This window comes from Aaosphaeria arxii (assembly GCF_010015735.1).
Source record: "Aaosphaeria arxii CBS 175.79 unplaced genomic scaffold BU24scaffold_9, whole genome shotgun sequence".
Lineage (NCBI taxonomy): Eukaryota > Fungi > Ascomycota > Dothideomycetes > Pleosporales > Aaosphaeria > Aaosphaeria arxii.
In genome coordinates this window covers 1,419,062-1,446,574 of record NW_022983482.1, presented here as the reverse complement: position 1 = coordinate 1,446,574, position 27,513 = coordinate 1,419,062, and the positions used below count along the sequence as shown (strand labels likewise).

Here is a 27,513-nt window from a genome sequence, read left to right as displayed (position 1 = left end):
TACTGCTACAGGCAGCGAGACCACCAGTAATTGATTATCACAACTGGTTATAGGATTTCTTTAGGCTTCTCTAGGTATTAGGTTGTCATCTGGTCTCATTCGGGTCAAGCTCTGAGCAGGCTGGGAACCTATCTCCCTCTCCATCCTCAATCCAACTCTATCTTCTCCTCTAGCATTCGACCTCTCCAGGCAGTGCTCTCATTACTCAATGTAAGCCTATTTTCATATACAGAGCCCTCCCAAGCCTCGCCCTAGATATTTTACTTTTTTAAACCTTTCATCTACCCTTCGTTCATCACTATATTGCGCGGTCACACATCTCTTCTCCCAAATTTCCCATCATTGTATTACGCAGCACTAGCAACGTCTGACTATATTCTTACATGCCCAAGACAATCACCCGCACCTACAACGCAATATCAACGATACGCCCGGAAAGTGGCGATCATAGAAGCTTGTCGACACCTGCACACGCATCGTTACTACTCAGTTAGCGTTATTTCTATATATCGGTTGCGTTGTGCTGCAATAGTCATCCATTGCTCCAGCTACGCACGTAAGCAATTGCAGTGCGTACGGCCGTTTTCCACATTCGCTACCAGGGCGCTGGCCATCTGCAACCGGGCATCAGCTCCAGCGACATATAGTGGATATGTTTCCAACGCCTTCTCCACCACATGGAAACTCTAGCCGTGCTTCGCCTTCCGTAACTGGCGAGAGAAAGGCACCCAAAGAGCAGCCCAGGATACGCCGCAGAAATCGTTTGATTACATCTTGCCTAGAATGCCGTCGACGGAAACTCAAATGCGACAAACTACAACCATGTACCAATTGCACAAAGTTCTCGCGCGATTGTCTCTACATTGCCCCAGCGCTGGACCCTGCTGGTCAGGCGAAGATTGCGAATCTCAAAGAGAAAATGGGCATGCTAGAGAAGACGCTGGAGGAGGACATCGCACGCCGAACCAGGTCCGAACAATCGATTACCGGCATGGGAGTTCTTTCCAAATCTCAGCTCCCTGGTATGGCAGATGATTTGAGTGACCAGGAAGACGAAGAAGATGTTAAGGATCTGGTCCCAACCTCATTAGCTATCGAGGATGCCGCTTACTATGAGGACGAAGACGTAAATGAGGATCTTATCGATCTTGGTATCAGCCTGGGGAAACTTCGAATCACGGAGAGAGTGGGTGGATTTGTGAGGCCCAGATTCAACGAAGAGGTATGTTTGCTTGCTTCTCCACTGACCATTTCCACTAATCAGCGTGCCAGCTCGGGCAAGCTATCAAAAAGCTCCCTAAGACGGAGGACTCGAACTTGAATCCTTTCCTCAAGCAATCTCCAAGTACTTGGATGGCGCCAGGCCATGAATATATTCCACCCTCATCTTCGTTTTGCTTTTCCTCGGGGCTACACAAGACGACATTGTTGACCCACTTACCATCAAAAGTCATGGTCGATAAGTTAATGGATCATTACTGGCGGGCAGTACATATTGTAGCTCGGACTGTCCATCGTCCTTCTTTCGAAAGACAGTATGAGAGATTCTGGAATGATATTTCTGTGGGCATCGAGCCGCGGTCCTCATTTCAAGCAGTCGTCTTCGCTGCTTTATTATCTTCGACGATCAGTATGACCGAGAATAAGATATTGGAAGAATTTGGCGTTGCGCGCGACAGTTTGGTTGACAACTTCAGGGAAGGCACTGAAGCAGCTTTATCGAGGGCTAACTTCCTACACACTACAAGGTTGGAGACACTCCAGGCGTTTGTGATGTATTTGGTAAGTAATGATCTCTTTCTCTTCGCGTCGTTCGTTGGCAATATAGGTGTTTTGATCCATCTTGTTATTCAATATCTTCTGAAGCAAGCTTGGTCAAGTACTACTCTGTCTAGTATGGTCAGGGATACTGTCTATCGGACATGGCGATACATTGCTCCATATTAGTCTATATCAGCTCATGACAATAGATATCGCTGTGCCGCGCTGAGGTTACTCGCGCTCACTCTGCCTTGACTGGTACTTGCATCCGACTGGCAGAATGCATGTCCCTACACCGCGATCCGTCCCATTATACCTCGAATGCTATCGAACAACACGTTCGCAGACTAGTTTGGTACCAGATCTGTTTTCTCGACCTTCGCACATGCGAAGCTACAGGGCCGCGCCCTCAGATACGTCGGGAAGACTTCGATACCCGCTTCCCAAACAATATCGACGATGCCGACCTGGAGAAAGGGATTCAAGTCAACGAAGACAGGAACTATTTCACAGACATGACCATCATGCGAATGAGGATCGAATGCTATGAGATGCACCGTGTTCTCTGGACAGAGAGGCCAAAGCTCGACTCGAAGCGTACAACGCTTACTACTTTGCTCTCCAAGATCCAAAGATTTTGTCAGGCAATGGAGAAAACCTACCTCCCTTTCTTGCATAAGAATCAGCCCCTACATGTGCTGGCGATGGAGATATACGGCATTCTGAGCTGCAGGATGTATGTCATGGTACTTCAGAAATTTACCTCCACACACTACCGAATTATGCCGGAGCGACTGCGCTCAATGAGCATGAGCTGTGCGATCATGACCCTCGAGCACTCAATGGTCATTGAAACAACCCCCGCTCTTTCGACGTGGTCTTGGTATGTAGGGGCTCTCCATCAGAATCACGCGGCACTATTGCTGCTTTCCGAATTCTACATAACAAATGAGCGTGACCCCTCAGTCGAAGCCCGGATTTGGCGTTGTCTGGATCATGTCTTCAGTCTTTCGCCCTCGATTACTGGAGAAGCAAAATGTCGGATGGTCCTTGAGGAACTGAGGGGCCGCATCGAAACATATCACGCAACAAGGCGCGTTCGCGCTCCAGCAAGGATGGAACACGCAGGACCTCCAGAAGATCCAGGAGCTAGCGAGCAACGAGATCGCCGTAGCTCGTCTGTTCAGTCTGGTGTGTCTTCATCTTTCACTGTGAGCAGTGGCAATTCGTCACATCACCTTCAACCCGGCTATCAACACCAATCTCAAATGGCCAATTTAGATAGCATGGCGAGTCTCAACTACAGCCTAGGGGCTGGTAACTCTCCTGCACTACATCCTCAGGCTTCTGCCGAGGTGCATAATTATACTTTTGCTGGACCTGCCCATGACGGGACAATTTCACAAAGTGCAGGGACAGGCACGTCGCCTTCTCAAGGCCAACATAGCCACGAGCAGAGCGAATCTAGCATTACTACTGGCAGCAGCAGTGAACCCAATAATGCAGCTGGTATGCTTGGTGGCACTGGTGGCTCGCCCCTGGACATGCTACCCGAGATCGACTGGGTGAGTTCCTACTTTCCGTTCCAACAAGAATACGATTAGAAATTACGTATACCCTGTTTGCGTTCCATTGCATTTGTTGGCACTTCTACCCCCTGGGGTCATTGAAACCATGTCTTAAAATATGCTGTATCCTATCCTGTCGTTTCGAACCCACACGTCCAACCATATTATAGCATTGGAGCCTAATTGTGTGCACTAGAATGAATGGGATAAGTTGTTCGGCACGGCTGAGATGTCCGCCGGCAACATCGTCATCCCGCCATTTACGTTCCCGCAGTTCTCGGCAACTGATCTACAGTGGCCTACGGGATTCGAATGAAAGGCTCGTTTAGGCTGCTTCTGGACAGGCACGCTTGATACGGTAAGTATGACTCTTCAATCGCCAGTGATTGCCGTGGTAGGATAGGCGTGTCCGTTTCGGAAATAGTTCTAGGTAAGCTGCTGTTTGATGTAGAGGATTGTGGCGGGTAACAGGGACCGTGGATCTAAAAATGGATGACGGTTTTGGGTAGGGGAGTTTGGTTTTACGGCCGTAGTGTGTAGACATGAAAAGGAGTGGACTGCAGCCTGCAGGCATCTCTAGTACTGGGAAATTCCGCTTTGTTTTCCGCTATGGGTATCTGATTATATGCCCCGCAAGATATACTTTACATTACCTTGGCCATGATCGTCTATGTAATCTTTTCCATTGCCAATGCCCAAGGTACGCCAATAATGAACGTACACATCAAGTGTACAGGGGGGTATGTATGTCATACACGTAGGAACCGCCTCTTTCACTATATGTAGCGGCCATGTGGATCTATCTTGTCCATGAATTCCATTGCCTTCTCGTACCTGGTCATGGTCAGTATGATGCTCTAGATCGTCCAGGGGAGACGTACATTGTGAATACAATACCACCACTCAGAATGAGACGGCCTAGTCTTGGTAGTGCACCCGACCAGAATGTTAAAATACCTTCCTCCCGGAACATTTTGGCGGCACAGTGGAAACTATTCTTGTAAAGCGCTCGAGCTTCGATAGATTGCATTCTGTGACGTTCGATTAGTACCTCTTTTCAAGTTCGGATTCTCTCCATTGTCTTCTTCGCCTCTCTGAAACTCGTGGTGCTGTGCGCGTGGATGATTTGACATACCGAGTCTTAACTGTGTCAAGAGGCATAGTGGCATAGACTGTGATGATGCCAGCAACACCACCAATACCAAACGTACTGATGGCCCCAAGCTTTTCGCCGGGGGCTACGTAAGACTGCGCCATTTGCCGTAGCGCCGTGTAGCTAGAGAATCGAACGGCGGAGTTGGCTGCTTGCCGTGCTGTCGTGGGAAGGAAGCCTTGGAAGAATCCTCGAATGCCCTTTTCCTGCGCAATCACCTTCGAACCATGCAAGAACCCTCGCATTCGAGGTTTGGCTGATTTGCGGTCGTCAATCCTAAGTATCTTGTCAGACCAAAAACAGGCAGACGGTTTGACTTGGGTCCACTGTACAATTGAGTCTTGATACTCTCAAACGGCGTCACTGCCAATAGTGACTCGGTAGCACCTGCACCAAATCCTGCGATGACATTTGCTGGGCCCGAAACATTTCCGTCAGCATCAGCCAGAAGCGCTTTGTACTGGTCAAAGGCGACAAATCCTAGACTCGGCGCATTAGCCGTGTGCCATGTACCCTCCTAGGTCGAATGCAACATACGAATTCCGGCCTTCAGCGAGTTCCCTATGATCAAAGTTGTGCATCCCGCATACCATTGGGCCCCGAACGGTGGCCATGGAAGCTTCTTGCCCTCCGCTAACCGTCGATTGAGCTGTGACCGTGTTTTTGCGACTGTATATGATCTCAGTTGTATGTTCGAGGCACGGAAGGAAGTGTGGAGAAGTAAAGCACTTGCGTACATTCGGCAGGATATGTTATTGCTACAGAGTATGGTTAGCAAGCTGGCTACATCAAGGTTCAAGTGTACATACAAATTTCCACAGCACCAGCAGCGGCACCAGCGATAATTGATCGCATGGGACTTGGCTAGGACTTGGTCAGAATACAATACCTAGAATGATAGCTTTGACTTAGTACCTTGGCCTTCTCTCCTGTCGTTGTTGCCATTGTGAAGTGTGTACTTGAGAAAATACTCTGGCAGTATGATTGAACGTCGAACGTAAGGGAAGACGAAGCGCAAAGGAAAAGCAACTCTGTCTAGATGGGTATAATTTATGGATTGCGAAGTATGACGATAGTAAGTAGATTGTCGAATCAATTTCTCGCAGCCTCAATCGTTGAATCGAGGTATTTGTCGCCTTAAACCGATTGCGCGCACGCAAAGATGCAGTTGACGTTGTGAATCCGAAAATGTTTAATCTCCCCCCATCTCCGCAAATCGGGCGGCGTCTGAAGTCATAGCTCCGCGCACGTGATGGCGGCGGTGGGTGGAATTCCTAAGTCGAATGGTGGTTCGTGCACTAAAAGTTCATCCAAATCATAGCATCACAACTACCTACTCAGGCCAACATCTTCAATTCAATTCCTCCATATACCCTTTAGAGAAAAACCATCAAGATGCTTGCCCTCAGGAATCTTGCTCGATCGGTTCCGCGCTCAACCGCCCGCCTCTCCACAAAGACTATCCGTCAACCATCATTGCTCAGACAAGCAGCTTTCCAACCTGCCTGGGCACAGTCTGCTCCACGACTTGCAGCCTCCTTCCATATCTCGGCTGTCAGGAGACAAACTGGTGGCTCTGGTATTTCTTCTCCTCGGCGTATGAAGTACCTCGCAACCGCTAACTATGATATAGTCAACGAAGAGCTTGTTGCAAAGCTACAGAATGAAATTGCCATCGAGGAGGATATGAAGGAGGATGAAGATCTCTCTGCTAATATCAAGGAGTATCTCGAGACAAGTCCATTTGAGGTATGTGCATAAATAAACTTCGCTGCGGGGTGCGCAGAAATTGACAGTGATCCAGATCGAAGACAAGCCCGGTCAACAAGAAGTCATCTTGACGCGAACCTTCGGCGACGAGAAGATCCAGATTGTTTTCTCCACTGCTGACCTCGACAACGGTGTCTCTGATGAGGAGTTCGGCGAGCAGGAATACGATGGAGAGATTGATGACATTGTCGATGCTCAATCAGGTGGAGCCAACAGCAAGGGAGCTATCAACCAAGGAAAGTCGGCAGATGGAAACATTCGCGTAGCACCTGAGGACAGCGTTTCTCCAGCCGACCGCGAAGAGCTTGACGATGAATACGGTGAGGATGAGCAGGGCTTCCCCGCAAAGGCCTCCATCAGGATCGAGAGGCCAGGCAAGGGTGCTCTTGCGATTGATGTTCTCGCACAGGACGGCGACTTCTTGATTGAGGACCTATGGCACCTCCCTTCCGCCGATCTGGCTGCCCCCAAGACTGCTGAGCAGGAATGGCAGAGGCGAAGCCTATACGTTGGCCCCCCTTTCTCCAATCTGGATGAGGACCTACAGATCCTTCTTGAGAAGTACCTTGAGGAGCGCGAAATCAACACTCGCCTCGCACTCTTCATCCCTGACTACATTGACCACAAGGAGCAGAAGGAGTACATCAGGTGGTTGAAGAGTAAGTCGTACTTTCCCCCTAATCGCGACCTCCACTAACTCTTCTTCAGATGTCAAGTCGTTCGTTGAGTAAAGGCACGAATGTCTTCGTTAGCGCGCGCATTTGTATGCTCTTGTACGAACGATATCTTGCTTCGATCACAGTCATCTGGACTGTTGGCGTTTCATGACAATGTACTATATATGTGACCAAAGAAAAAAGTAGCAATCTCAAACGAACTCTTAGGAACCAATCTAAACAAACAGAACGATTCCACTCCACATTAAATCCTTCACCAAACAAATGAATGAATGCATGATTGATACGCGACGTTTAGAGAAACAGACTGGTCCCAGGTCTGTGGATTGAATTTGCTATAATTACCTTGAAACAGAATTAGAAAATCGTGCTGTGTCTACTGTTACACTTCCATGTATGTGCTCCTGACCTATTTCACAATCCCCGATGCCTCCCACCATTATCGTCGTCCGCCGCCTCTAATCCTCCTCCTTCTAGTGTCCCCGGAACACGTCTCCACATGTGTCTGTCTCCTGATGCTCATGATAGGTCATACACCGAGCACCTCTCCACGGCTTGCAACTTTCCCATTTCCTGCACTTCAATCTAGCCAACTTCTTCATTGCGTCCGTAGGTACAACTCTGTCTGCGTGCGAATCCCGGCTGCCGGGCTCACTCCTTGCCATGAGAACACTGCCCCCAAACATACCATTGGAAAGACTAGACGTCTCCCATCGGCCTCTCCCATCCTCCCACGCAGCCATGCCCGTACCCTCCCCTATACACCTCACACACCAAGCGAAACCACACTCATCGCAGACCACGGCACCATAGCGGGGAGGGAGTAACATCCTACAACCTTCACACGCACGTGTCGCATGCCAGGTCTCCGGGCACCACATCCGTAACACGTGCCTGGTCGTAGCTTGCTCGCATGGCCGCTTCAGCCGCACGCAAAGATCTCGAAGGAAGTGCGCGTGCCACCGGTCGACATGCGTCTCGACCAACTTGTCCGTCTTCTTGAACGCAAAGAGATCGAGGACCAGTGTCCTCAGTGGGGACGTGTAGGGAATGGTGTCGTACAATATCCTCGTATCGGACGGCGTCAGAACAGAATTCGTAGAATCAGCCAGATCCGAGATAAGGTCCACCACTCTATTCCGCAGCCCTTCGAAACATAGTCGATCGGCCAGGCCATACAGGTGGAGCAATGTGTAATATGCAGGTCGTCCGTCTTTGAAAGGTACCGGGTGGATATCTCCTGTGTAGAGCCATGCTACGCAGAGTTCGAATATATCAACCGTGATGTCAGCCAGTCGGATCGACTGGGAACTCGACTCAAGGAAAGGACCCATCAGTGCGGCGCGGAAATACGGCGACTGGGATGTAAGGAGTGACGTGTGAAGAAGAAAGCGTGTTGGGCTGGGATCCGGTCCCACAAGTAACTCAGCTATCGTACAGAAGTTCCTTGCATTGCTTCTATTCTCTTAGGTCAGTCTCCTGTCAAGCAAATAATCTATAAGAGGATAGCGGGTGGAGCCATCTCTTCTCATGAATATTGAATCAGTGGCAAATCCAAACTTACCTCAAAGAACCCGTACGCATGCCAGTGGAAGTATAGGGAGGTGGAAGAATGGTAGGCTCGCGAGCCATATTGTCGGCGTGCATAGCGAGAAAAGACTGTACCTCTCAGTGACCCCAAAGGACTGACATTCATCCAACAAAACGAGCGACGCCCAACAAAAATTGAGCACACGACAGCGATAAGGTCGGTGAACCGATCAAGAACAGGTGTTCCCCTCAATTTGAGGCTCATCATATACCGACCCCGCGAGCGGAAGCTCTTTGTGTGCCCTGGAATGCGGTTGCACGTGCTGTGGAATGCACCTTTGAGTCCCCCCGACTCCGATCCGATATGAGGAGCACATCCCATCGTGCCCTGATAGCCGCGTGCGGTCATTGTCCAGTCCGGCACGAGTTCGGGACGCCAATCACAAAGCCGGAAACGGAGCAAAACATCAACCAGAGACGGTGGGGCTAGAACATGTCTGACTTCACCGAGCGGGCATAGGAGACAAAACGACACACAAGGTAAGCTTAATGAGATCTTGTTAACAACCCTTTAGACAGAGTTTACCGAGGTAGAAACTAGGTGCTATCCATTCCTTGTGATCCTCCATCGTCAGTGGACGTGTAAGAAAATCCGAGCGAGGAGCATCATGCCAGTCGTGAAAAGATCCCGAACCCTTAGCCAACTCAAACCATTGCCCTTTGCATGTCCTCATAGAACCAGGAGGCAGAATTAAGTAGACAATATAAAATACAGACCTTGAGTGATATAAACCATACCGTGTACGCCGTGCTCAAAATGCTATTGCTGCCGTATCTCTTCAAGAGAGCGATGAGGCACTATTCATCTGTGCCGATGGGTACCGATGGTGTCCATCTAAATTCGATGCTTCTCCGACTCTAGGTCTTGTTAGTAATTAATTGTGGAAATATGGTCAATGGAATATTGACGTAATAGAGATTGCTGCGAACCAAATACAAGCACCGGCGCAAGTCGTGCGCGACGTTGGCCATTGTTGAGATAAACAACTTGAGAAGAGAGCCCAGCATACTAGGCATAATAGGTCGACTGGGAAGAGTAGGAAGAGTAGGAAGGATAGGCAGATGAAACAGGAGTAGTATGAGAATCGTTCGTACCGAGTCGAGAATACAGCATGTACAATGCCATCTGGTTGCACTCTTGTGTGCCTGTAATGGTGACAAGACGCTCGTTGCTGTTGTCAGTGGGCTCATTGATCTTGATGACACTGCCACTAAGTTGACGAATCTCATTGATCTTAGCACCACCTTTGCCAATGATGGCGCCGACCATGTCATTGGGAATGTAGATCTGCTGGGTTAGAGGCTGGCCGGGCATCTGCACAGGCTGATTAGGAGCTGCATGAGCAACTGGCGCACCGGCATGGTGACCACCATAGGGACCGGCCTGTTGTGGCATGGCAGCGCCATATGGTCCGCGACTTGGTGAGCCAGCTCCATAAGGCATTGCAGGCTGGGCAGGCTGTTGGTGAGGATGCTGCCCATATGGCATGCCATACCCAGAGTTTGACGGAGTACGCTGAGCATGCTGCTCGTGGCGGCGGAAGTTGGCAGGCTGCTGGTATTGTCCACCAGCAGGTTGGGGGACGTAAGGCTGGACCGACATTCCACCTGGGACAACGTTCGCAGCACCACCAGTACGTGTCGCATACTGCGAAGCAGCAGGACCGCCAAAGCGCTCACTCAACTGCTCCACCAATGTCTGAGCAACATAATAAACAGCAATGTGGATTGCATCGGCGACACCCAGAACGACAAGTGAGCGTTCGCCCGAATTGGGCAACATCGTGTCCGACGCATTGAGCTTAGCGTTTGAGGCTTCTTGGATCTCGCGGATGCGAACACCACCCTTGCCAATGATAGAGCCGATGAGAATGTGTGGGATGAGAAGGCGCATTGGGTAGGCTTTGGACGCAGAAGTAGAAGGTGACTCGAGATCTTCCTGGTTCAAGGTGCGGACAATGAGACCAAATGCCTATTAGAGATTAGTAACACAAATCTCAACCCATTTTTTGATTGATGTTCTTACCTTTGAGACCGCATCGACCGGACCGCTCACAGTCAGAATGCGCTCGACAGCACCGCGAGAGTAGTCACTAACGGTGCATTTAGCTCCAGAAAGGCGGCGAATCTGGGTTACGTTCTCGCCGCCCTTTCCGATGATCGTGGCTGCCTCTTGGGTGCTGATACAAGCCCTCAGGTGAAGCCAGTTGGTCTCATTTTCATGGGTGCTGTTCGATCCGGGGCGACCATTGGCGCTAGAGGTGGACTGGATAGGCTGTGTGTCTAGAATGGCAATGGCAGCTGGAGCATCAGGGACAACTGTATCAGAGTGCTGTGTGGCCTCGGTACCATTCTGTGCAGCACTGTCAACCTCCGCATCTGCCTCAGCAATGGTGTCCTCAGACTTGATATCTTCGGCAGCAATACCATCGCCTTTGACTGGCTCGGCAATGTTAATATCTTCAGCTGTCAAAGAGTCGTCTTTGACTGCCTTATCAAGGGCAGGGCGCTTGGCATCAGGCTGATCGTTGGGTCCGGCAGGGGAGGAGGGCTCCTCCAAGGGCCGCTTTGTCGAGGACGCGGCAATAGTAGGTGAGGCAGACATATCTCCTAACTTTATGAGCTGTTCAAAAAGGCACAGAAGCTCGTCACGTTCCGAGGCGCAAGTGAACTGCTGCTAATTTGCAGATTGAATAATCTTCGATTCTTTTCCACGTTATATACAGCGGGGGCTGCGAAAGAAAACGTGCTGGTGCTGGCGATTGGAATGGGGTTGGGCGACGGGCTGGGCTGGGAGGAGCGAGGAAGTGTCGTCGAAAAGCTGGGAGTTGAGGGCTTGGAGAGCGTGTAGGTGTGTGTGGTGATAGGAGGTTCGAGGCAAGCAACTTTCAAGAGAGCGAAGAGTTGCTGGTGATTGTGAAAGAGGGACGAGGATGCCGAAAGGAGAGTATGGGCAGTTGAGGATTGGAGGTCGAGTAGAGGGAGATATGTAGAGAGACCGCTCGTCAAACCTTTTGAGGTGAGGTCGCTGTCCCAAAGTGGCAGGGCAGGCTCGATGAGGGCTTGTCCTTCACGCAGAGACGCAAACAATTGAAGTATGGGAAAGGGCGTTGTTGAGCGCAGCGAAAGCTGAGATGGGGGGAAGTAGAGAGGTTGATGTTGATGAGGAGTAACAGCAACGTCGACAACAATCAAGGAAGTCGACGTGAAGCCTTAAGGGAAGTGGAGATTTCCTTAGCGGCTTGGCTGCTTCATATGGTCACGTGACTTTGCACTCGACTACTCTTTACATGTCGATGATTGTATGGTTTTCTTCAATTTGATCTCAGAAAATAACAAATGAAAAGTACCCGTGCCGTTTCAGTCTCATGCGTTAGGGACCTTTGCGTACTGACTGTGGTCGTTCTGACTTCCATTCCTCGAATTTTGGAGATCTTTATACCAACGATCTTCAAGCCAATCAATCATTACCCGCTCTAACTACCCAGATTGTTGTGTGACGACGAGCACTCAGCTACACAACGCAAATAGTAGAAGCTGCTCGTCTTGGGGCTCTTCTATAAACATGGAACAAATTCATGAGCTGACACTCACAAATATCCGGAGATATGCTGTGGACGCGCGAGAAATGCAGGGTGAATTAATGGACGTGGACGCGTCGCACACCAAAACACGCCTCGAGCAAACCATTAAAGAGTTGCAAGGCCGCGTCTCAGAGCAGCAAGCAGCTCTGGAGAAGGTAAGTGCAAAGCTATCAAGATCGAACATGAACTCATACTAAGACTGCAAAGTTACGTTTAGCAGTGCAGGGCGATGTGCAGAGGACAGCATATGCAGCTATTGATCCTCGAGAAAGACTTAAGCAGTTGCTCGCGGTAAAACAAGCATACACACAATTCCAACCGGTCGCTCCATTCTTGCCTTCTCGTGATTCAGAACTCCCTTCTCTCTTGGCTGCGCGAGCCATCCAGCAGACTGTCAAGGAGACCAAAGACGCAATAGCAAGCACAGAAGCACGACTTTCTAGAACTGAATCGACCCTACAGAAAGAGAATGCAAACTTACGCGACGCACATCTACTCGCCCAAGCTCTGGAAGGGCGGCTTGAGCGGCTGCGAGCTCAAAGTCAGGATCGATCGCAGAAGACACCAGCACAGCTCGCAAAAGACCTTATAGCAGCTAAGCGCGAGCAGAAGGAGATCTATGACGGGGAGTTCGCCCGGCTCGGCGAAGCATTTCACGAATTTGTCACTGAGATTTTGTCACCAATGCTTGCAGCTGAAGAACTTGGAGGGCCGGTCGTCGGAGACCTGCCAGAGGTCGAAGACGACATGCTGGCCGTGGGATTCACGAAGAAGGGCAAGGTGAAATCGACGAAGAAGGCACCTTCTGATACTTTGAGACAGCGTAGGATTGACCAAATCTGGGGTGACAAGGCGATGGACGAGGGCGAACAGCTAGGAGAGGCCGAAGCAGCCGACAATGACATGCGAAAGCTGATCGAGAGTCTTTTTGCTACATTGACTGGCCCGGGAGGAGGCAAGGCTTACTGTGACCTCGAGCGCGATTCTGCCGCCTCGAGATTTCTGGTTAGGGCGAAGATAGCACAGTATCATCCTCGAGATGCGCGAAAGCTACGGTTGATAGACTTTGGACGAGAACTCGACGACTGACATCATTAAACGAAGGGTTTATTTACTATATTACATTCATGAATAGTGAACCCTTTCATAGCCTAGTTTTGTACAACTAGGAATGTCCATAATAAGTCTTTTGATGAGGCTTTTGATAATAAGTCCTAAAGAGACGTCCACACACCGACGTAATGGCGCTAGTGAAATGGTGCTGTGCTTATCTAAGCATCCAAGCGAGGACCACAATGTTGAAATTAGCAAATATCGCGAACTTTCCCGAGACTACCCCATCAACCAGCTGGCCGCCGATTTTGAAGTCACATAGAATAGACAAGCAAAATGGTACGTGAAGGGGAATCGCTGACGAAAAAAATCCTGAAATCCCGGGCGCGAGAAATCTAATGCCTCCACAACGCAATTGGCATTGATTGAGGACGAGAGATTGTGAGGAGAAGAAAGAGAAGGAAAGAAGCGCAGGGAAAGAGCAGGATTGTTGGAAAAGAATATCGCAGTGCTAACATTGCAACCCATCAGGTTCTCGCCGTCGATCTCCTCAACCCGACTCCTCAGTCGGAGGCTCGCAAGCACAAGCTCAAGGTTCGCCAACGAACATGACCCCGTTCTCCGAATTCAATGTCTAACGCGAAGACCTCCAGACCCTCGTCCCCGCTCCCCGAAGCTTCTTCATGGATGTCAAGTGCCCCGGCTGCTTCACCATCACCACCGTCTTCTCGCACGCCAACACAGTCGTCGTCTGCCAGGGATGCTCACAGGTCCTTTGCCAGCCAACTGGTGGCAAGGCTCGCTTGACAGAGGGCTGCTCTTTCCGAAGGAAGTAAAAAGTTCGCGCATGTGAATAGGGTGGATCAAGGTCTCATTCGTCATGAGGGATGCGTCGGGAAAGTGCACCATACCGGCGTTTGGGTAGAAGAGGCATGCTCCTCTTGGGCAAAATCAATCTGTTGGCCACGCAGGCCGAACGTCAATTGTGTCTCGACACTTTCGTCCCATGGAATTCCTGTGCCCGCTCGTTTCCTCTTACAAACATCATCGTGTGCGCTGTGAAGAACATGGTCCTCGGCTGGAAATGGATGGTATCGAATTTTTTTGGCCAGCAGCAATTGATGTTACGGTTGACCCTTGGTTTGGTCTTTCGAAGTACGCTCAAATCGAAGAGACTATTCAACATACCACAATCATCACACCCCAGTGATCGAAGACCAAAGCACCTGTGAACAATGAGGGGATCCGCATCGTGAGACGACAACCTTCTGGCTGATATCCTTACTTGCCCTTTCGTCCCCCCTTTCCACCTTTCAAGTCACCAATTCAAAATGACCCATGAGCACTATTCCCTATCCTCCTATTCTCCTTTCTAACCACTAGAAGCTCAATAATCCTGCACACAACTCCCTCTACCTTTCTGACCTATGTCATGCCTTCACATTCATTTTGCAACCCATTCAGCCCTTTGTATCGGTTGACCCACACTCTAACAGTGGAAATGATGCCTTTATACCTCCAAACACTAACCCGGAATCTAACATGTAGCAAGTCATCGAACCCCAAGCAAAATCCAATAATTCACCAGCCACAGTTCTCCATACATCACAACGCCGCTTTAACAACATTTAAACCCCGAGGACTTCGCGCTTTAAGCACTGTCCATTGAATGAGTAAGAGCGTCAGGGGAGGGCAGGAGACATGATGTCAATTCTCCGTTGAGAATAGTATAACCTCGTCGGGTCAAGACTTCCCATCAAGGGGCCGAAAGTTATGCCTTTTCGCGAGGCCCCGGCGCCCGGGTTCGGCACTATTTACCCCAGGTACAAAACAACACAGCAGCACAGGCATAGGCACAGCATAGTCGCATCAATAGTTCGGCGCGGAATCGGAAGACCATCCAGGTATGGTATGTGATACTATGTGTATACCTCACGCTCCAAGTGCTACGGCCGTTTCCGGCCCTTTGAAAGCGTAGTAGTGAATAGAAGGATGCGAATATTGTCAAGGTCTATCAATATTGTTCCGAACGGAGCAAGATCGTGGGGATGCTACTGTACCTACAACCGGGGCAGCTACATGTTAGTGTCGCCATCAAGCACGGAGATCCATACGCATAGGTATAGGTACATCATTCGATGGGTTTGCCTCCGTGCACGCGAGCGACGGGCGGGCGGGCGGCCGTTGATAACGGTTGGTCTTTGATCCTCGAGTGAATTAGAACTCTGAAAAGGGAAGTCGATATATGCCCGCAAACATTGACATGTTGTCTATCGAATGCGGCCTGACACATCTCCCAAATCTGTCTATACCACCGTCGCGGGCGCAATTCTCATTGTACTTGTAGGGTTGGGCGTGGAGATCGGAGCCAAATTTCCGCAGGAACACGACCTGTCAGAACATCATTCGAATCATATCACACACTTCCTTTCTTTCTCTCTTTTCCAAGATCCGCTATTTTCCCTGTTCCCCAGCTAGAACAATAGTCCCGAATCCTAGAGGAGCAAGCCTACCTAGTATCCGGTCCAACCCAGCACCCACCTACCCATCCAGCATCTTATTAGAAAATGGGAAAGAGAAAATTAGTGCATCATGATACCAAGATCTCTGGTGACCGTGTTGGCAAGCAATATGAGATGAGAGATCGCTTCCGGTGATGAGCTCCTACCCCCTGGACACCATCGGCCAATTCCACTTGCGCAAATCAGCCACATTCACGACCTAACCTCCCATTTCAGAGTAGCCATTGTGTTTAGACATGGTAAAGCAGGGTAGGGCAAGGCATGGTGATGATTGATGTAAGCCCAGTATTGCACGCACGTCCGATGGCGCGTATTCTTCCGTGTCGTGTCGGTCTCGTCACGTCTCTTTTGCATATTGCATTGCATCGGGGGTGGTGAGCACTTATCAGGATCCGGCTCGTGCATGGTCTGCTTGCCTGTCGTTCGTTTCGTTGTTTCGTTCGTTCGCCCAACCGGCTGTGTTCCGTGTCGGAACCATCGACGTGCATCCAACATCATCATCTTTCTTCCTTCAGGGTGTGTTACGATGTCAAAGCGCCGAGTGAGATTGCGCGCGTTTTCCCTCCCCCTTGGAAATTTGGAATCTTGTAGGCTCAGCACAGCACAACGCATGCGGTGTTTTGAGTGACATTAGGCAAAAAGGGAATCCAAGAGATAAACGAAGAAAGAGAGACGAATCTTGGTTGAATTGCAACTGGGATTCACGAATTGGCAAAGCCATTCGACACGGTAGGAGTCGACCTGCGACCGCCTGGCCTGGCCTTGCTCGGTCGCTCGTGATCCTCGACAGCTCCTCGACGAAGCCGTGCTAAGTCGGCCTTGTGGTGAGTGAGGACAGTGCGATGGTCATCTGAAGATACCATGATGTCCCTTGACGTCTTCCCAGTAGGATACTGTAGCCTTGCAGTCTTCCGAGCGAAAAGACAGGCTCGGTGGTATCATCGCAAAAAGCAAAGGAGAAAAAGAAACGAAAAGGTGCTGCACGACGATACATGCATGACTCCATCCAAATTGTTTCGCACAGCTCGCACTTCCCATTTTCAGTCACTAGCGGTCCTGTTCCCAGGTATCCCTTCGTTATCTGTGCAGCCACATTATTGTGTAAGAAGTATTGTCAAAGTCGACACGACTTCTATTGGGAGTTCTAGTTTGGTATCATCCCCACTTCTCTCTTCGATCTGACGGTGGTCGGGTATCATCATCATCAGCCGCAAGCCGGGTGCTCACGCTATTAACGCATCTCGCTGAAGGTTCGAGTCTGAAGTAAGCCCGGAGCATCAATTGGGAGATCCTGAAGGACTCGCCAACTGCTCTGACATCCTCTTCCCTAGTGCTTAATAACCTTTTCTGTATCCGCATGGCGCTGCCATGCACCAGTGTTTCCTCCAACTTGTGGTTTTCAAGCATAGAGGTCCCCGTCTTACAAGCACTACCATGGTTTTTCGACCTTCAATAGATGTCCCTCAGTATTGAACACCCATTCGTTTTCCCCCACGTAGTTGAACTGATACTCAGCGTCCTGTATACATCATCAATAAAAACACACCCTTGGTAAATAGACCAGACGAAAGTACTTACCTCGGCGAATATGAGATATGTATATTTCAGCAGCTCCGAGAACAAGAAGCTCTCCTGCCTACCCCCTTTCCAATTCCACCGGACAGTGTTGACATTGTTGATGGGCGCGAGGCTGTTCCTCATTTTGCAGTGGGTTACGATTGCAACGAATGCATCCCATGCCCATTCCCGGTATTTAGGATCCCTTGTCGCCCGCCATGCGTAGTAGTAACTCTCCATTGTTTCGGGCCGTAGCGAGAAGCTTGCGTGGAGAGTGGCATAGCCGTTTTCTTCGAGTTCCTGGAGTTGCTTCTCATTCAGCTCTTCGGGAGACCACCTGATCGTCTCTGGACCTATCCGAGTTGCCGTTCGTATGTACGTTTCATGGCAGCTTCTCGTGAGCTCCAAGCCAAAGTCCAAGTAGCGTGTATCGTTCAGCACCTTCGAGGCGAGGATAAAGTTGCCTCCAGCGAAGCAAGTCAGGTGGCCTGTCTGGTGAGCAAGGAGTGGCCCGTCGCTTGAGCTGATGAATTTGAGGTCTGTTCCATCCGGGGTCTCGGCCATCTTTTTGATGACAGAATCTGCTGCCATGACCCAGCGGTCCTTGTGGGCAGTGTATCTACTCTGTTCATATGCAAAGATCTTGATGAGATACTCATAGTATGAGTCTCCTCCTGCACCCCAACCGCCCCAGGCATCCGTGATAAGACCCGTGTCGACATTAACCCAATTGCCCAGAATTCCTGGAATCGGTTCAGTCCACCGCGGCCTTGGGTTCAGCAGCGGCTTCATAGCTTTTTCGACCAACTGCCTGTACTCCGGCTGTCCAGTCAGGTTGGCCAGCCGACACCACTCAAGAATGAGGGTGCCCACCGCGGCCACGGAGTTCGCATCGTCTTTGTTTCCCTGCGGGTTGTTGAAGAAGACTTTCTTCCGTGGAACCCCGGTGCGAGTGTCGAATGCGACCTTGAGTAGGTCTGCTAAGCCTTGAGACTGTGTCAACAAAGCATCAACACCGTCCGACTATTGAACGTCAGCGAAAATTGTCATCATGGCGATTGAATGTATGCTATCGAACCTTTCGTGCTAAATGGTGCATCGGCCCGGTCAATAGATCATAGGCCGACAGCATGCCACCTAGATAGCGAATCGTGGTCTCAAAGAGATCCACCGTACTTCGCGTCTTGTGGAAGTTGATTGTGGGGATGAAGTCCAATATCGGATCCACGACTTCGGGGAGATCCATGACAATGGCGGTTCCCAACGCCTCGACAGCGCTGGCGCCCCAGCCATTCCTAGTATTGCTAAGTTTTGAAGCTCTCGAAAAGCGCGCGCATGACTTACCTAGAATTTCCATATGTGTTCAAAAGCGGATGAAGCTCGTCGTTTGGAAATGCATGCTTGTAGTATCCGTCCCATGCCTCTACAAATACTTCTTTGACGGCGTCTGCGCGTTCGCTAGGCGTCACAGCGGTGTCGGCCCATTTGGGCCTCTGCGGGACGGGAAAGAGAAATCGGACGACGGTCACGCAAATGAACGTAATGAACGCGATGAAGACAATACGGCGACGCCACACCCTGCGCCGAGGAAAAAGGACTCTCCAAAATTTCACCATTGTGTACCGATTATGCCAGCATCGACACGTAGGGATTTTTTCGTGGCCTTTAACGAATTCACCAAATAATGTGGTTTACAGAAACATGCAGGAAATGTGAGGTTCAGTAAGTTGGCTCTGTTTACAAACGAGGCTGTGTACCTGACATTGAAAAACAGTTCTTAGCCAAGATTTCAATATACTGCAGATCTTCCACGTGATCACTACATAACGTGTTTGTTTTTGGCCATCTTTGGATTCTGAAGAATGGCTCATATCAAAAATCGTGTTTAAAGGGAGGATTCTCAGACTCATATTGGTGACAGCAGAGCTTTCATTCTTATGCGGGAGCATTCGGTATAGCGAGCACGTGGTTAGCTCGAGGAGGCTTGCAGCCCCAATACAAACTATAGGGACAAAAGATAGCTCTAAGACGATCAAGGGAAAGTCTCATTTAGGTGTACCTCGTAGGAACATCGATTGCCCCGTACTCAAGTCAAGATAACGCAATGATGCATTTATCTCAATGGGATACGGACGAGCACCCCAAGATTGTTCCTTTAACAATATTGTTTACTCGTACCAGACCTAAGCTAGCTGTACCAATACATCTACACAGGCGGGTGAGCTAAACCAATATTAGAGAGTGAGAGATCTCTGCAGGCCTGAACTCGGTACCAAGCCAAGCGCATCCGAACCCAATCCTGAGTTCAGAATCGATGTCGGGGATGGGCGTTGAGCTGACCTCGGCTAGTTGCTCCGTGTAGGCGAGAGGATTTGGGTATTGAATCATTGCCCGTATCCGCCTGTCGCACGGTTCAATTCTAACGCGTTATACCGGTAGTCGAGGGCATGTCACTCTAGGTAGAGTCTACCTACGAGAAAGCTGATTTTGCGCTATGATCAAAAGATTGGAATCGTTAACGGCGCGCCGGAGTGCCAAGGTATAGACAATAACTGACACGATTTATTGACGCGGACATGAATGAAGATCATTACTAGGTTGCGAAGGTTTACCTTTGCGAGGTCCGATTAGGCCTTATTAGCGTTCAGATTGAACGAGGCGTGCCAGTCCCGTGTGTTGTGTTGTGAATTTGTGATGGTGCAGAGCAGCGTTTCCCCACGTCAAGGGGCTAGTGACCTGTGTACCACGATGACGGAAGAAGCTTATCCCCACGTCCGCGCGCAGGGTCCACCACTATACACTGAACAGAACGTCCGAACATTTGACAGACTGCCGTAAAATACTCCGTATCTTGCCAGGTCCATTACGACTACTCCAAGATATGCAGGGCTCAGGATGGAGCACCGAATTTGATTCCGCTCCGATAGTAGAAAATGCCCGGCTTTTCGACTCATCAAGCTCATTCCATCGGGGGTAAAGCTTTCCTGAACTGTTCACCGTGACCCTCGAGTCGAGTACGGTCTGTTCCATGCAGCGAATGTAAAGCCACATGTTAACACATCCCTCCAAGCTTGTGACTCAGAAGCGGCTTGATGTTCTTGTGCACACGGCCGGGCGGCCGAGCCGATCCATTCATCTTCAGCCTTCGCCACAGTCGTCGTCTCCCACAAGACACAGAACGAATCTCCGTGGACTTGCCTGACTCTAAGCGTATCACAGAATTGTGGCTCACATGAACTGTGGCAAAGTGTGGCGATAAGCCAACGTCTTCGGTAGTACCAAGTCTAGTGCCGCTGTTACCTGTAGCTCATTCCATATAACTGATATGACCAAAAGCGGTAATCGTCAGGGCAGATCTGCAGATCTGTACTCATGATTGGGCAAGAATGCTGTGATGCAACTCTAACTTTCCGTTTCAGAGCTGTCAATTCTTTCGCTTGCTATGATTAGATTCTATCCCCTGATCGAACGTGTGCACACGCATATTGGATCAGACTTTTCGGTCAAACTGCCCGGACTGTTACTTGGCTCCTTAGTGGGGAAGTCGCCTGAAGGCGAAGGCGAACGTGAGGAGCACACGGAGTTCTCCTAATGGTTCCCAGACGTTGCAAGGAACCGCAAAGTGGCAAACTCATTTATCTACAGGCCTCGATCTTTGTCACATTACGCGTCCCTACATGAGCGTTACCATGGAATGCGTAGGAGCTGAACAGCCATAAGTCTTTTCGCTTTAGACGTGACCGCGTGGGCGAATAGAGATCGCGGTTATTATGATACGTCTCCAAAGAAACTTCTAACTAGCAGCCCTGGCCCGCCCTATCTGATCGGATTGGAGAAGTGCCAATCGAACGCAGGCAAAGACCCTTGCATAAGGGTATCTGGGCTGGGGCAGTTCGTCCTTCAAAAGACTGAACACGTGGGTTGCAGCTTGCATCATATTGCGATATGTCCGAATCCCTGCGATTGTCGATTCATTGCAAGTCCTCATCTGCGTTCACGTTTCGGCCCGTTCAAGTGAAAAACCTTCAGACTTTTCATGATAGATTTGTGAGAGTGACATCAAGCATCTTTGTCTTCGACGTTCTGGCAGGAGAAATGCGGTGTAGAGTTCCCGCCAGCTCATCAATGTCACTTGTCGGCTAGGATAATCCTCGTGCTGCCAAACAGTCTGCCAACGGGCGAAGCCGCAAAACGTATGGTTTCAAAGACAAGCCATAACTCAAAGCCATTGGTATTCGGCCCTTGACTCCTCGATGCAGGATCTGTAGCCACTGTCGCGGTGACTTGGAAGCGATTCGGGGTATAAGTATCGCACACGTGATTGGTGGAGACTCTATGTACGATGACGATAAGCCTTGAGATTAGTGTTAGCTGCGGGTTGCGACCAAGCATGTGTCCCAGCCTCAACTATTCCCTTTTCTTCACCATCATGTCATATCGGACAAGGCCAACGCAGAGACTAATTTTCGCCGTCTTTAAAACAGGTAAGCGTGCTAGGCTCTACGCGCCAATGAAAATGCCAAGCTTTGCTGTGGCTGCAAGCATTTACTTGACCTCATGGAGAAGAAAAACACAATGGTAGTCGTATGAGATGACCGTCCAGATACCTACTGTGCCGCAGTATTGGAAAAGAAGAGCCGCGCGTCTTGAATGTGGCAAACGTACCCTTCCCTGCACCCAATGGCTGATTCAGGTCAATCTATTGATTTGATTGTTGTGGAAAGTTGACCGTCATGGCGCATTTGACGCTTTGTTCTTTGGATGATCTGAATAGTGCGTATGCTGAGCTTCCCCGATAGGAGTTCCACCCTGTCATCAATTAACTAGACTGCGGGGGAGCATAAACGTTATGGGGTCAACTCCGATAATCCTTGGGTTGCCGAAGCTGGGTGACAAACGCAGCGTAAGAACCAATTATCAACAATGATTGTTGTAGTGGAATAGAGAGTGCACCTTTGGAGTGTATGTGGTATGAATCTTGAATATAGATTATCATCGTCTGGGTTGCTCACTTCCCCTGAGATTGTCTCCGAGTATGTACCATCCAAACGATTAATATCCTCCTCATTGTGTATGTAATCAACTGATTGCTTGTGTACGAGATATGATAAATGACGATGATTGTAATGGCCAATGCGTGCCTTGTGTACGTGGGTATGGCCCCTATTCCTCCACTTCAATCCCTGCCAAATCTTAAACTTGCCAAAAAGAGTAATGTGATAGTAAAATGGGTATCGTAGAAAGGAAGAAAAACGGTACGTGCGAACAAATGAAAGTAAATGAAAGGTCGCCGAGGGCAGTGGTATCTTCGGAAGTTTAGATAACGCCAAAAGGTCGAGGGGCGAAGCGACGGATGTAAATGGATTCCAAGAGCGACCAGCGTGCGCTTCAACGATACGAATGGTAGTACGTGGTCATTATGGTTTTATGATTCATCAATTAGGGTTGTAGAGCCGAGTGAAAGGGGGTGTGTGGCCGCGAGTAACGCCGGATTCTTAGAAGAGAAGTCGAAGCTCGTAACCGGTCGAGTTCACATTCTCAACAACGCCGATGTCTCCATCTACTTGAATATCCGTTGGACCTGCATCCCACTCGCGCTTCATAGTTGGTTGGACGGGAACAATTTCGTGGAACTCGGCGGTCATGTCTTGCTGCTCTGGTATCTCCTGGACGGCATCGTCGTCGATTAGGATTTGAAGACCTTTCTGATTGATTCGAATGGTCCGTGTGACTTTAGTGGGTTCGATATTGATCTTCATGGCAATGCATCCAACGAGTGCTTTCACGCTTCGCTCCATCAGGTAGACGGCGCGGAAGTAATTGTCGTCGGGTTGCTTTCCTGCAATTCTAGGTTGTACAAAGAAGCACGCAACTGGAAACGATAAAATTAGTATATGATGTTATGAGAGTGGGGCAATCGGCAAACGTACCTGGCTTCAACATTGGCTCGGGTGGCGGTTGGTAGGTCTGATCGACACCCAAGGCCTCAATCCACCCAGAAAGGGCATGATCGTCACTGTATGGCCTTTGGACTTTCGTAGGAACATCAGAACCAGCTGTGACTCCTCCGTGGGGTTTGAGATCTCCTGTTGCTGTTTGGGGAAGGTTCCGCCAATCATTGGAGGGCATTCGAGACGGCGGCTGAAAGGGAGTTGGCTGCTGGAACGATGTCCTTCGCCCACCGGAGTGAAGCGACAGTGAGCTAGGAGTCGGAGATACAATGGACGAGGTTGCACCAGTGTTCGAGCTTTGCCCTTCCCACATGGTTGAGTCTACATTGGTATCGATCTTAGCGAGATCTTGCGGGGTTCCAGAAAGTTGCACAGGGTGAAGGTCCGGGTCGTCTGCCTCCTCACCCTTGAGGTAGAGCACACTGGTCGGCCGGGTCGAGCTGAACATGTCCTGCAGTGTGGCCAGCTTGTGATGAAGGTCTTCTTCGGCGGGAGCTCTCGTTCCGGACGCCGAGCTGGCTGAAGACATGGACCACGTCCTCTTATGCTTTGGAACCTTGCCGGGCCTCGTGCTCGCAGTCGCCTTGGAGATGGAACCGCTTCGTTTCCGCTTGCCGAAATCTTTCATGCCTGATTCCACCTGTGCGATCTGTTGTTTCAGTTTGTCGATCGTTTTCTTCACGTGGGCGACGTCATTGGAAAGCTTGCGCTCGGCGCCATGGTCGCGGAATAGCTTCACTTTACAGTAGCAGAGTTCAGCCTGCGCACCATCCGGAGGCGACCCAGGTCCTGTAGTAACCAGTTCGGTCTTCGCGCACAATCGGACGGGTATGCCCTTCACACCCTTGGAGTGACTGAAGTCGGTAGAGAGGAAATTAAAGCGCACAGCGATAGAGCACTCGGGCGCGGTATTGTGCACGGGGGTCCAAGTTACTGCGAAGCCATCAAAAGAAGCGCATTCAAGTTCGACTTTTGGTCGCCCTTGCATGTCGCCGCCACCAACCTGGCTAGGATCGACGAATTCCACAGCTTGTAGGCGCCCGCCTCGTTGATGCGCTTCGTTCGTACCGCGACCTTCCTTCCACAGCTGCCAGCAAGCTGCTGGGCGCTGGCGCTGTTGCTCGTCCTCGAAAGAGATGCGGACAAACGTCCTGTACTTTACGGGGACAGATGACGCATGAGTAGGTGCAGTGTCGATGAGAGAGATGGAGTAGGCTTGACCTTTGTTGAGATATGTGACTGGAATCTCTTCTGCGTGCTTGATCATTGCTGTGGGGGCATTCAGAGTGACATGATAGCGAAAACTATTATTTGTAAGCGAGATTGAACTGGGACTTTGGAGAGGGGGCGATGGCGCTGCTTCTTCGATGTTGCGGCTGACATACTTCTGGGTGGGCGGTTGAGGAGGGGCAAGTTGGGTCTGAATAGTCTCCACGATGGGCTGTGCCGCAAAGCCGACTATGGGCGACTGCTCCTGCATTTCCACATCAGGCATGACGTTGTCAATGGGAGAGGGCTCCTGGGTGGATGCGAGCGGCGCATGCTCAAAAGCAGAGGGACGGTGTGAAAATTGGTGCGGCGCAAAGGATGAAGTATGCGTAGGCTGCAAGGCGAATGGATTCTGATTCTGGAAATGATGATGAGTCCCCAAGGCATTAGGGTTGAAGCCTTGGAGATGGCTGGGAGGGACATTTTGGCCAACATGGAGGGCACCTTCTGAGGTGGGCAGGGACAGTGGGGTTCCTAGTCCAAAGCTGAAGCCGGGCGTGTGCAGGTCGCCGGCCTGGTTGTGATAGAGGGTGTTGGTGCCACCAGGAGTAGGAGTATAGTATCCAGGCGGTTGATTAGCGAAAGAGGCGAATGCAAAGCTGTTTGGGTCGAGGAGAGATGGTGTGAATCTCCATGGTTCGTTGTTACCACGAGGCGTCGGGTCTTGGTCTTTGATGTCCTCGTGGTCGCCAAATTGCCTGTTAGGTAGCGTGAGCTGGGGGTTCACCAAAACAATCATGACCATAATAATACAAGCGCAATCGTAAGGAATTCAAGAGATCTGATGAGGTTGTATAATCAAGAAAAGAAAACAGAATATAGACAAAACGAGTATTGGGAATGCGCTCCCAGCCAGTGCATCTTTTGCGAATAATCTGGTGGATCGCGCATAGAGAGAGGCGATGGGGGGGGAGGTGGGAGGGCGGCCAAACGTACCGAGTGTTGTGGTGGGCTACATCGAGCGCATCAGTTAAGGAAGGTGCAGTCACTCCAGAAGGACTACTGAGCGACTGAGACCTTGTGGTGTGCGCGAGATGAGGATATGAAGCCCTGAAGGTCTCAAGCAGCTCATCGTTGGGTTTCTGCGAGTTTGTCCTGCCAGCGCATTAGAATCTTGTTCATACCCACAGTATCGTTCGCTCTCTGGGTGGGAAGAGAATAATACGCGCAACGCGAGATCGCCAACCAACCATCCACCCACCTGTCGATGACAGGATGGGACGAGACAGCAGTAGGTCAACAGAAGTAGTAAGAAAAGGCACTCACCTATTTCGAAACATCGCTGGAGAGCTCGAAGCACACGTTAACTGGGAGCGTGGAGCATCGAGAGATCAAAATGAAGAAGTCGGAGAGACAGTTGGTAGGCAGGTAGGTAGGTAGTCGAGGTAAGTAAGTAAGTAAGTAAGTAGTAGGTCGGACCAGGTAGGTAGAGAGTGAGTGGTAGGCTAGGGTAGGTCCAGGTCCAGGTAGGCTAGGTAGTAGGTAGGGTAGGTAGGCCCGTAGGGTACGAGTAGGGTAAGGTAAGGTAGGCTAGGGAAGAAAAGGCCGGACGGAGAGGCTTTCAAGTGACCTTAAGGAAGTTGGGATGAAACGGGAGGAGGTAGATGCCACAACCACAAGTAGATCAAGCCACAAATGCCCAGGGTCGGCGGATGGAGCTACAACAAGGACTAGGATGGGGTGTGTGTGAGAGGGAGGGAGGGAGGGAGGGAGGTGTAGTGTGGGCTACTTGAAGCTACGGTATTTACTAGGGGGGGAAAGGGTAGGGTGTAGGACGTCTTCCGACTCAGGAGGGAGGGAGAGTGAGAGAGAGACGAGAGGAGAGGGAACCGTAAGAAGGAGGCTATAAGATTCGGGTATGAGGTTGGACAGGAGCTAGGACTAGCCTTAGGTATTGTTATGGTTTTAACTGTAATTATGGGTAACCAGGTACTCCGTAGGTATACACAGTAGAATATAGAACGATTCAAGTGCAAGTAGTGTAATAAAAAAGAGTAAAAGTAAGATAGATACTTGTACTTGTACTGTTGTTATGAGAGAGAGAGGGTCGGTCAGGTGAGGCGTCTTTTTTATCGGAGCTAGCAGTTACAACGCTTCGACTGGATCGAACGGCAGCTGTTCCTTTTGCCTTTTCAGTAATCGTAGATGGGGCTCATCTCGCGCTTGTATGTACTTGTGCGGAGTATGTACATCCATACATGAATCGGGTGATGGGTGTGTACGTGGTATCAGTACAGAGTAGTAGATGTGATAAGATGTTGATAGAGAGGGAAGTGCGGGTGTAAGAATTAAATCGGATAGGAAACCTTCAGATTGATGATGCATGAGGCAGATTCCAATGTAAAGCGGAAGAAGAAGAGATGCGGTCAGGTGTAAGCCAAGGTGACTATCAGTACTCCGTACATACCGAGACTCGAGAATGGAGGTCGGCAGAGAACGATCAGGAAAGACGGACAGACATAGATAGATGGTATGTATCGATGGCAAGTTAATTATTACCGTATTCCGTACGGAGTACAGAGCGAGAGAGTGTTAATACTGCGAATAACCAAATAACCAGTAACTAATAACCTAATATCAAGAACCTACGAGGTACGAGGTAAAATATTCACAACCAGCACTTATTTCCCTCTGTGGCTAATGGCATGCTAACTCTCCTCCACTTCCATCAATCAATATCTCCCATATATCTCACTTCCTCTCATCCAATCTCAAATCAAACTAATTAACTCTACACCTTCTCTCGCTGTTGGATTCCGAGAGCCGACACCACCAACATCATTCATCATCATAATCATCATGGTCGCGTCCACATCAGACTATCATCCATTCACCTATTCGTCCTTGTGATATCCCAGACTGCACAGCCACTTTGCCCTACGTCTTACGATCTTCATCCAGAAGCTTTCTTCTCCCCTCAAAAGGGGAGTGATTGTCGCTGCAGAACCGGCGCCCGCGAGCGATGCATTCTCGGCCCTGAGAATCCATCCTTTCCCCCTCCTTCCTTCCCCCCCCCTGTGCCACACCAATACACACCATAGGTACTCCATACACCACA

At 50.0% G+C, this 27,513-nt stretch overlaps 9 protein-coding genes across 9 annotated transcripts; 4 read left to right on the top strand and 5 right to left on the bottom strand.

The window, feature by feature from the left end:
- The first annotated feature begins 202 nt into the window (after positions 1-202).
- Positions 203-3,510, top strand: BU24DRAFT_288514 (uncharacterized protein). Its single transcript, XM_033522801.1, has 3 exons — positions 203-1,222; positions 1,273-1,782; positions 1,971-3,510. The coding sequence occupies exons 1-3, from the start codon at positions 653-655 to the stop codon at positions 3,363-3,365; spliced, it is 2,475 nt and encodes an 824-aa protein (XP_033380089.1). The 5' UTR covers positions 203-652; the 3' UTR covers positions 3,366-3,510.
- Positions 3,511-3,914: 404 nt separating this feature from the next.
- Positions 3,915-5,676, bottom strand: BU24DRAFT_426848 (mitochondrial tricarboxylate transporter-like protein). The gene is made up of 8 exons (XM_033529067.1): positions 5,398-5,676; positions 5,292-5,346; positions 5,220-5,240; positions 5,020-5,151; positions 4,815-4,962; positions 4,465-4,758; positions 4,211-4,360; positions 3,915-4,163 (listed from the first exon to the last, which is right to left on the bottom strand). The coding sequence occupies exons 1-8, from the start codon at positions 5,425-5,427 to the stop codon at positions 4,106-4,108; spliced, it is 888 nt and encodes a 295-aa protein (XP_033380088.1). The 5' UTR covers positions 5,428-5,676; the 3' UTR covers positions 3,915-4,105.
- A 115-nt stretch (positions 5,677-5,791) lies between these two features.
- Positions 5,792-7,100, top strand: BU24DRAFT_398520 (mitochondrial glyco protein). Its single transcript, XM_033525384.1, has 4 exons — positions 5,792-6,061; positions 6,116-6,231; positions 6,287-6,911; positions 6,961-7,100. Exons 1-4 carry the CDS (start codon positions 5,878-5,880, stop codon positions 6,981-6,983), a joined length of 948 nt encoding a protein of 315 aa, XP_033380087.1. The 5' UTR covers positions 5,792-5,877; the 3' UTR covers positions 6,984-7,100.
- A 302-nt stretch (positions 7,101-7,402) lies between these two features.
- Positions 7,403-8,680, bottom strand: BU24DRAFT_443965 (uncharacterized protein; the record flags this gene model as incomplete). The annotated part of the gene is made up of 2 exons (XM_033530610.1): positions 8,494-8,680; positions 7,403-8,387 (listed from the first exon to the last, which is right to left on the bottom strand). Exons 1-2 carry the CDS (start codon positions 8,574-8,576, stop codon positions 7,403-7,405), a joined length of 1,068 nt encoding a protein of 355 aa, XP_033380086.1. The 5' UTR covers positions 8,577-8,680.
- Positions 8,681-8,996: 316 nt separating this feature from the next.
- BU24DRAFT_426846 (eukaryotic type KH-domain (KH-domain type I)) lies at positions 8,997-11,570 on the bottom strand. The gene is made up of 3 exons (XM_033529066.1): positions 10,546-11,570; positions 9,615-10,491; positions 8,997-9,377 (listed from the first exon to the last, which is right to left on the bottom strand). The coding sequence occupies exons 1-3, from the start codon at positions 11,122-11,124 to the stop codon at positions 9,355-9,357; spliced, it is 1,479 nt and encodes a 492-aa protein (XP_033380085.1). The 5' UTR covers positions 11,125-11,570; the 3' UTR covers positions 8,997-9,354.
- Positions 11,571-11,858: 288 nt separating this feature from the next.
- BU24DRAFT_454237 (uncharacterized protein) lies at positions 11,859-13,210 on the top strand. The gene is made up of 2 exons (XM_033531304.1): positions 11,859-12,258; positions 12,311-13,210. The coding sequence occupies exons 1-2, from the start codon at positions 12,085-12,087 to the stop codon at positions 13,190-13,192; spliced, it is 1,056 nt and encodes a 351-aa protein (XP_033380084.1). The 5' UTR covers positions 11,859-12,084; the 3' UTR covers positions 13,193-13,210.
- A 241-nt stretch (positions 13,211-13,451) lies between these two features.
- On the top strand, positions 13,452-14,482 carry BU24DRAFT_426844 (uncharacterized protein). The gene is made up of 3 exons (XM_033529065.1): positions 13,452-13,495; positions 13,688-13,750; positions 13,810-14,482. The coding sequence occupies exons 1-3, from the start codon at positions 13,493-13,495 to the stop codon at positions 13,990-13,992; spliced, it is 249 nt and encodes an 82-aa protein (XP_033380083.1). The 5' UTR covers positions 13,452-13,492; the 3' UTR covers positions 13,993-14,482.
- Positions 14,483-17,107: 2,625 nt separating this feature from the next.
- BU24DRAFT_354427 (glycoside hydrolase family 47 protein) lies at positions 17,108-18,851 on the bottom strand (the record flags this gene model as incomplete). The annotated part of the gene is made up of 4 exons (XM_033523816.1): positions 17,108-17,188; positions 17,245-18,258; positions 18,314-18,530; positions 18,580-18,851. The coding sequence occupies 4 exons, from the start codon at positions 18,849-18,851 to the stop codon at positions 17,108-17,110; spliced, it is 1,584 nt and encodes a 527-aa protein (XP_033380082.1).
- Positions 18,852-22,730: 3,879 nt separating this feature from the next.
- On the bottom strand, positions 22,731-25,735 carry BU24DRAFT_436096 (uncharacterized protein; the record flags this gene model as incomplete). The annotated part of the gene is made up of 5 exons (XM_033530138.1): positions 22,731-23,107; positions 23,166-24,490; positions 24,572-25,153; positions 25,392-25,550; positions 25,722-25,735. The coding sequence occupies 5 exons, from the start codon at positions 25,733-25,735 to the stop codon at positions 22,731-22,733; spliced, it is 2,457 nt and encodes an 818-aa protein (XP_033380081.1).
- Positions 25,736-27,513: the final 1,778 nt, after the last annotated feature.

Bases quoted from the DNA above. Each gene is read 5' to 3' on its own strand.
- BU24DRAFT_288514 (XM_033522801.1), top strand. From the start codon at position 653: ATGTTTCCAACGCCTTCTCCACCACATGGAAACTCTAGCCGTGCTTCG. The intron at 1,223-1,272 runs GTATGTTTGCTT...TCAGCGTGCCAG, and splicing joins GGCCCAGATTCAACGAAGAG to CTCGGGCAAGCTATCAAAAA. The intron at 1,783-1,970 runs GTAAGTAATGAT...TCATGACAATAG, and splicing joins AGGCGTTTGTGATGTATTTG to ATATCGCTGTGCCGCGCTGA.
- BU24DRAFT_398520 (XM_033525384.1), top strand. From the start codon at position 5,878: ATGCTTGCCCTCAGGAATCTTGCTCGATCGGTTCCGCGCTCAACCGCC. The intron at 6,062-6,115 runs GTATTTCTTCTC...ACTATGATATAG, and splicing joins GAGACAAACTGGTGGCTCTG to TCAACGAAGAGCTTGTTGCA. The intron at 6,912-6,960 runs GTAAGTCGTACT...ACTCTTCTTCAG, and splicing joins GTACATCAGGTGGTTGAAGA to ATGTCAAGTCGTTCGTTGAG.
- BU24DRAFT_454237 (XM_033531304.1), top strand. From the start codon at position 12,085: ATGGAACAAATTCATGAGCTGACACTCACAAATATCCGGAGATATGCT. The intron at 12,259-12,310 runs GTAAGTGCAAAG...AAGACTGCAAAG, and splicing joins AGCAAGCAGCTCTGGAGAAG to TTACGTTTAGCAGTGCAGGG.
- BU24DRAFT_426848 (XM_033529067.1), bottom strand. From the start codon at position 5,427: ATGGCAACAACGACAGGAGAGAAGGCCAAG. The intron at 4,963-5,019 runs GTATGTTGCATT...CGCCGAGTCTAG, and splicing joins CTCGCTGAAGGCCGGAATTC to GATTTGTCGCCTTTGACCAG. The intron at 4,164-4,210 runs GTACGTCTCCCC...GACCATGACCAG, and splicing joins GGTGGTATTGTATTCACAAT to GTACGAGAAGGCAATGGAAT.
- BU24DRAFT_426846 (XM_033529066.1), bottom strand. From the start codon at position 11,124: ATGTCTGCCTCACCTACTATTGCCGCGTCCTCGACAAAGCGGCCCTTG. The intron at 10,492-10,545 runs GTAAGAACATCA...AATCTCTAATAG, and splicing joins CGGTCGATGCGGTCTCAAAG to GCATTTGGTCTCATTGTCCG. The intron at 9,378-9,614 runs GTACGAACGATT...AACAAGACCTAG, and splicing joins CATGCTGTATTCTCGACTCG to AGTCGGAGAAGCATCGAATT.
- BU24DRAFT_426844 (XM_033529065.1), top strand. The intron at 13,751-13,809 runs GTTCGCCAACGA...GAAGACCTCCAG, and splicing joins CTCGCAAGCACAAGCTCAAG to ACCCTCGTCCCCGCTCCCCG.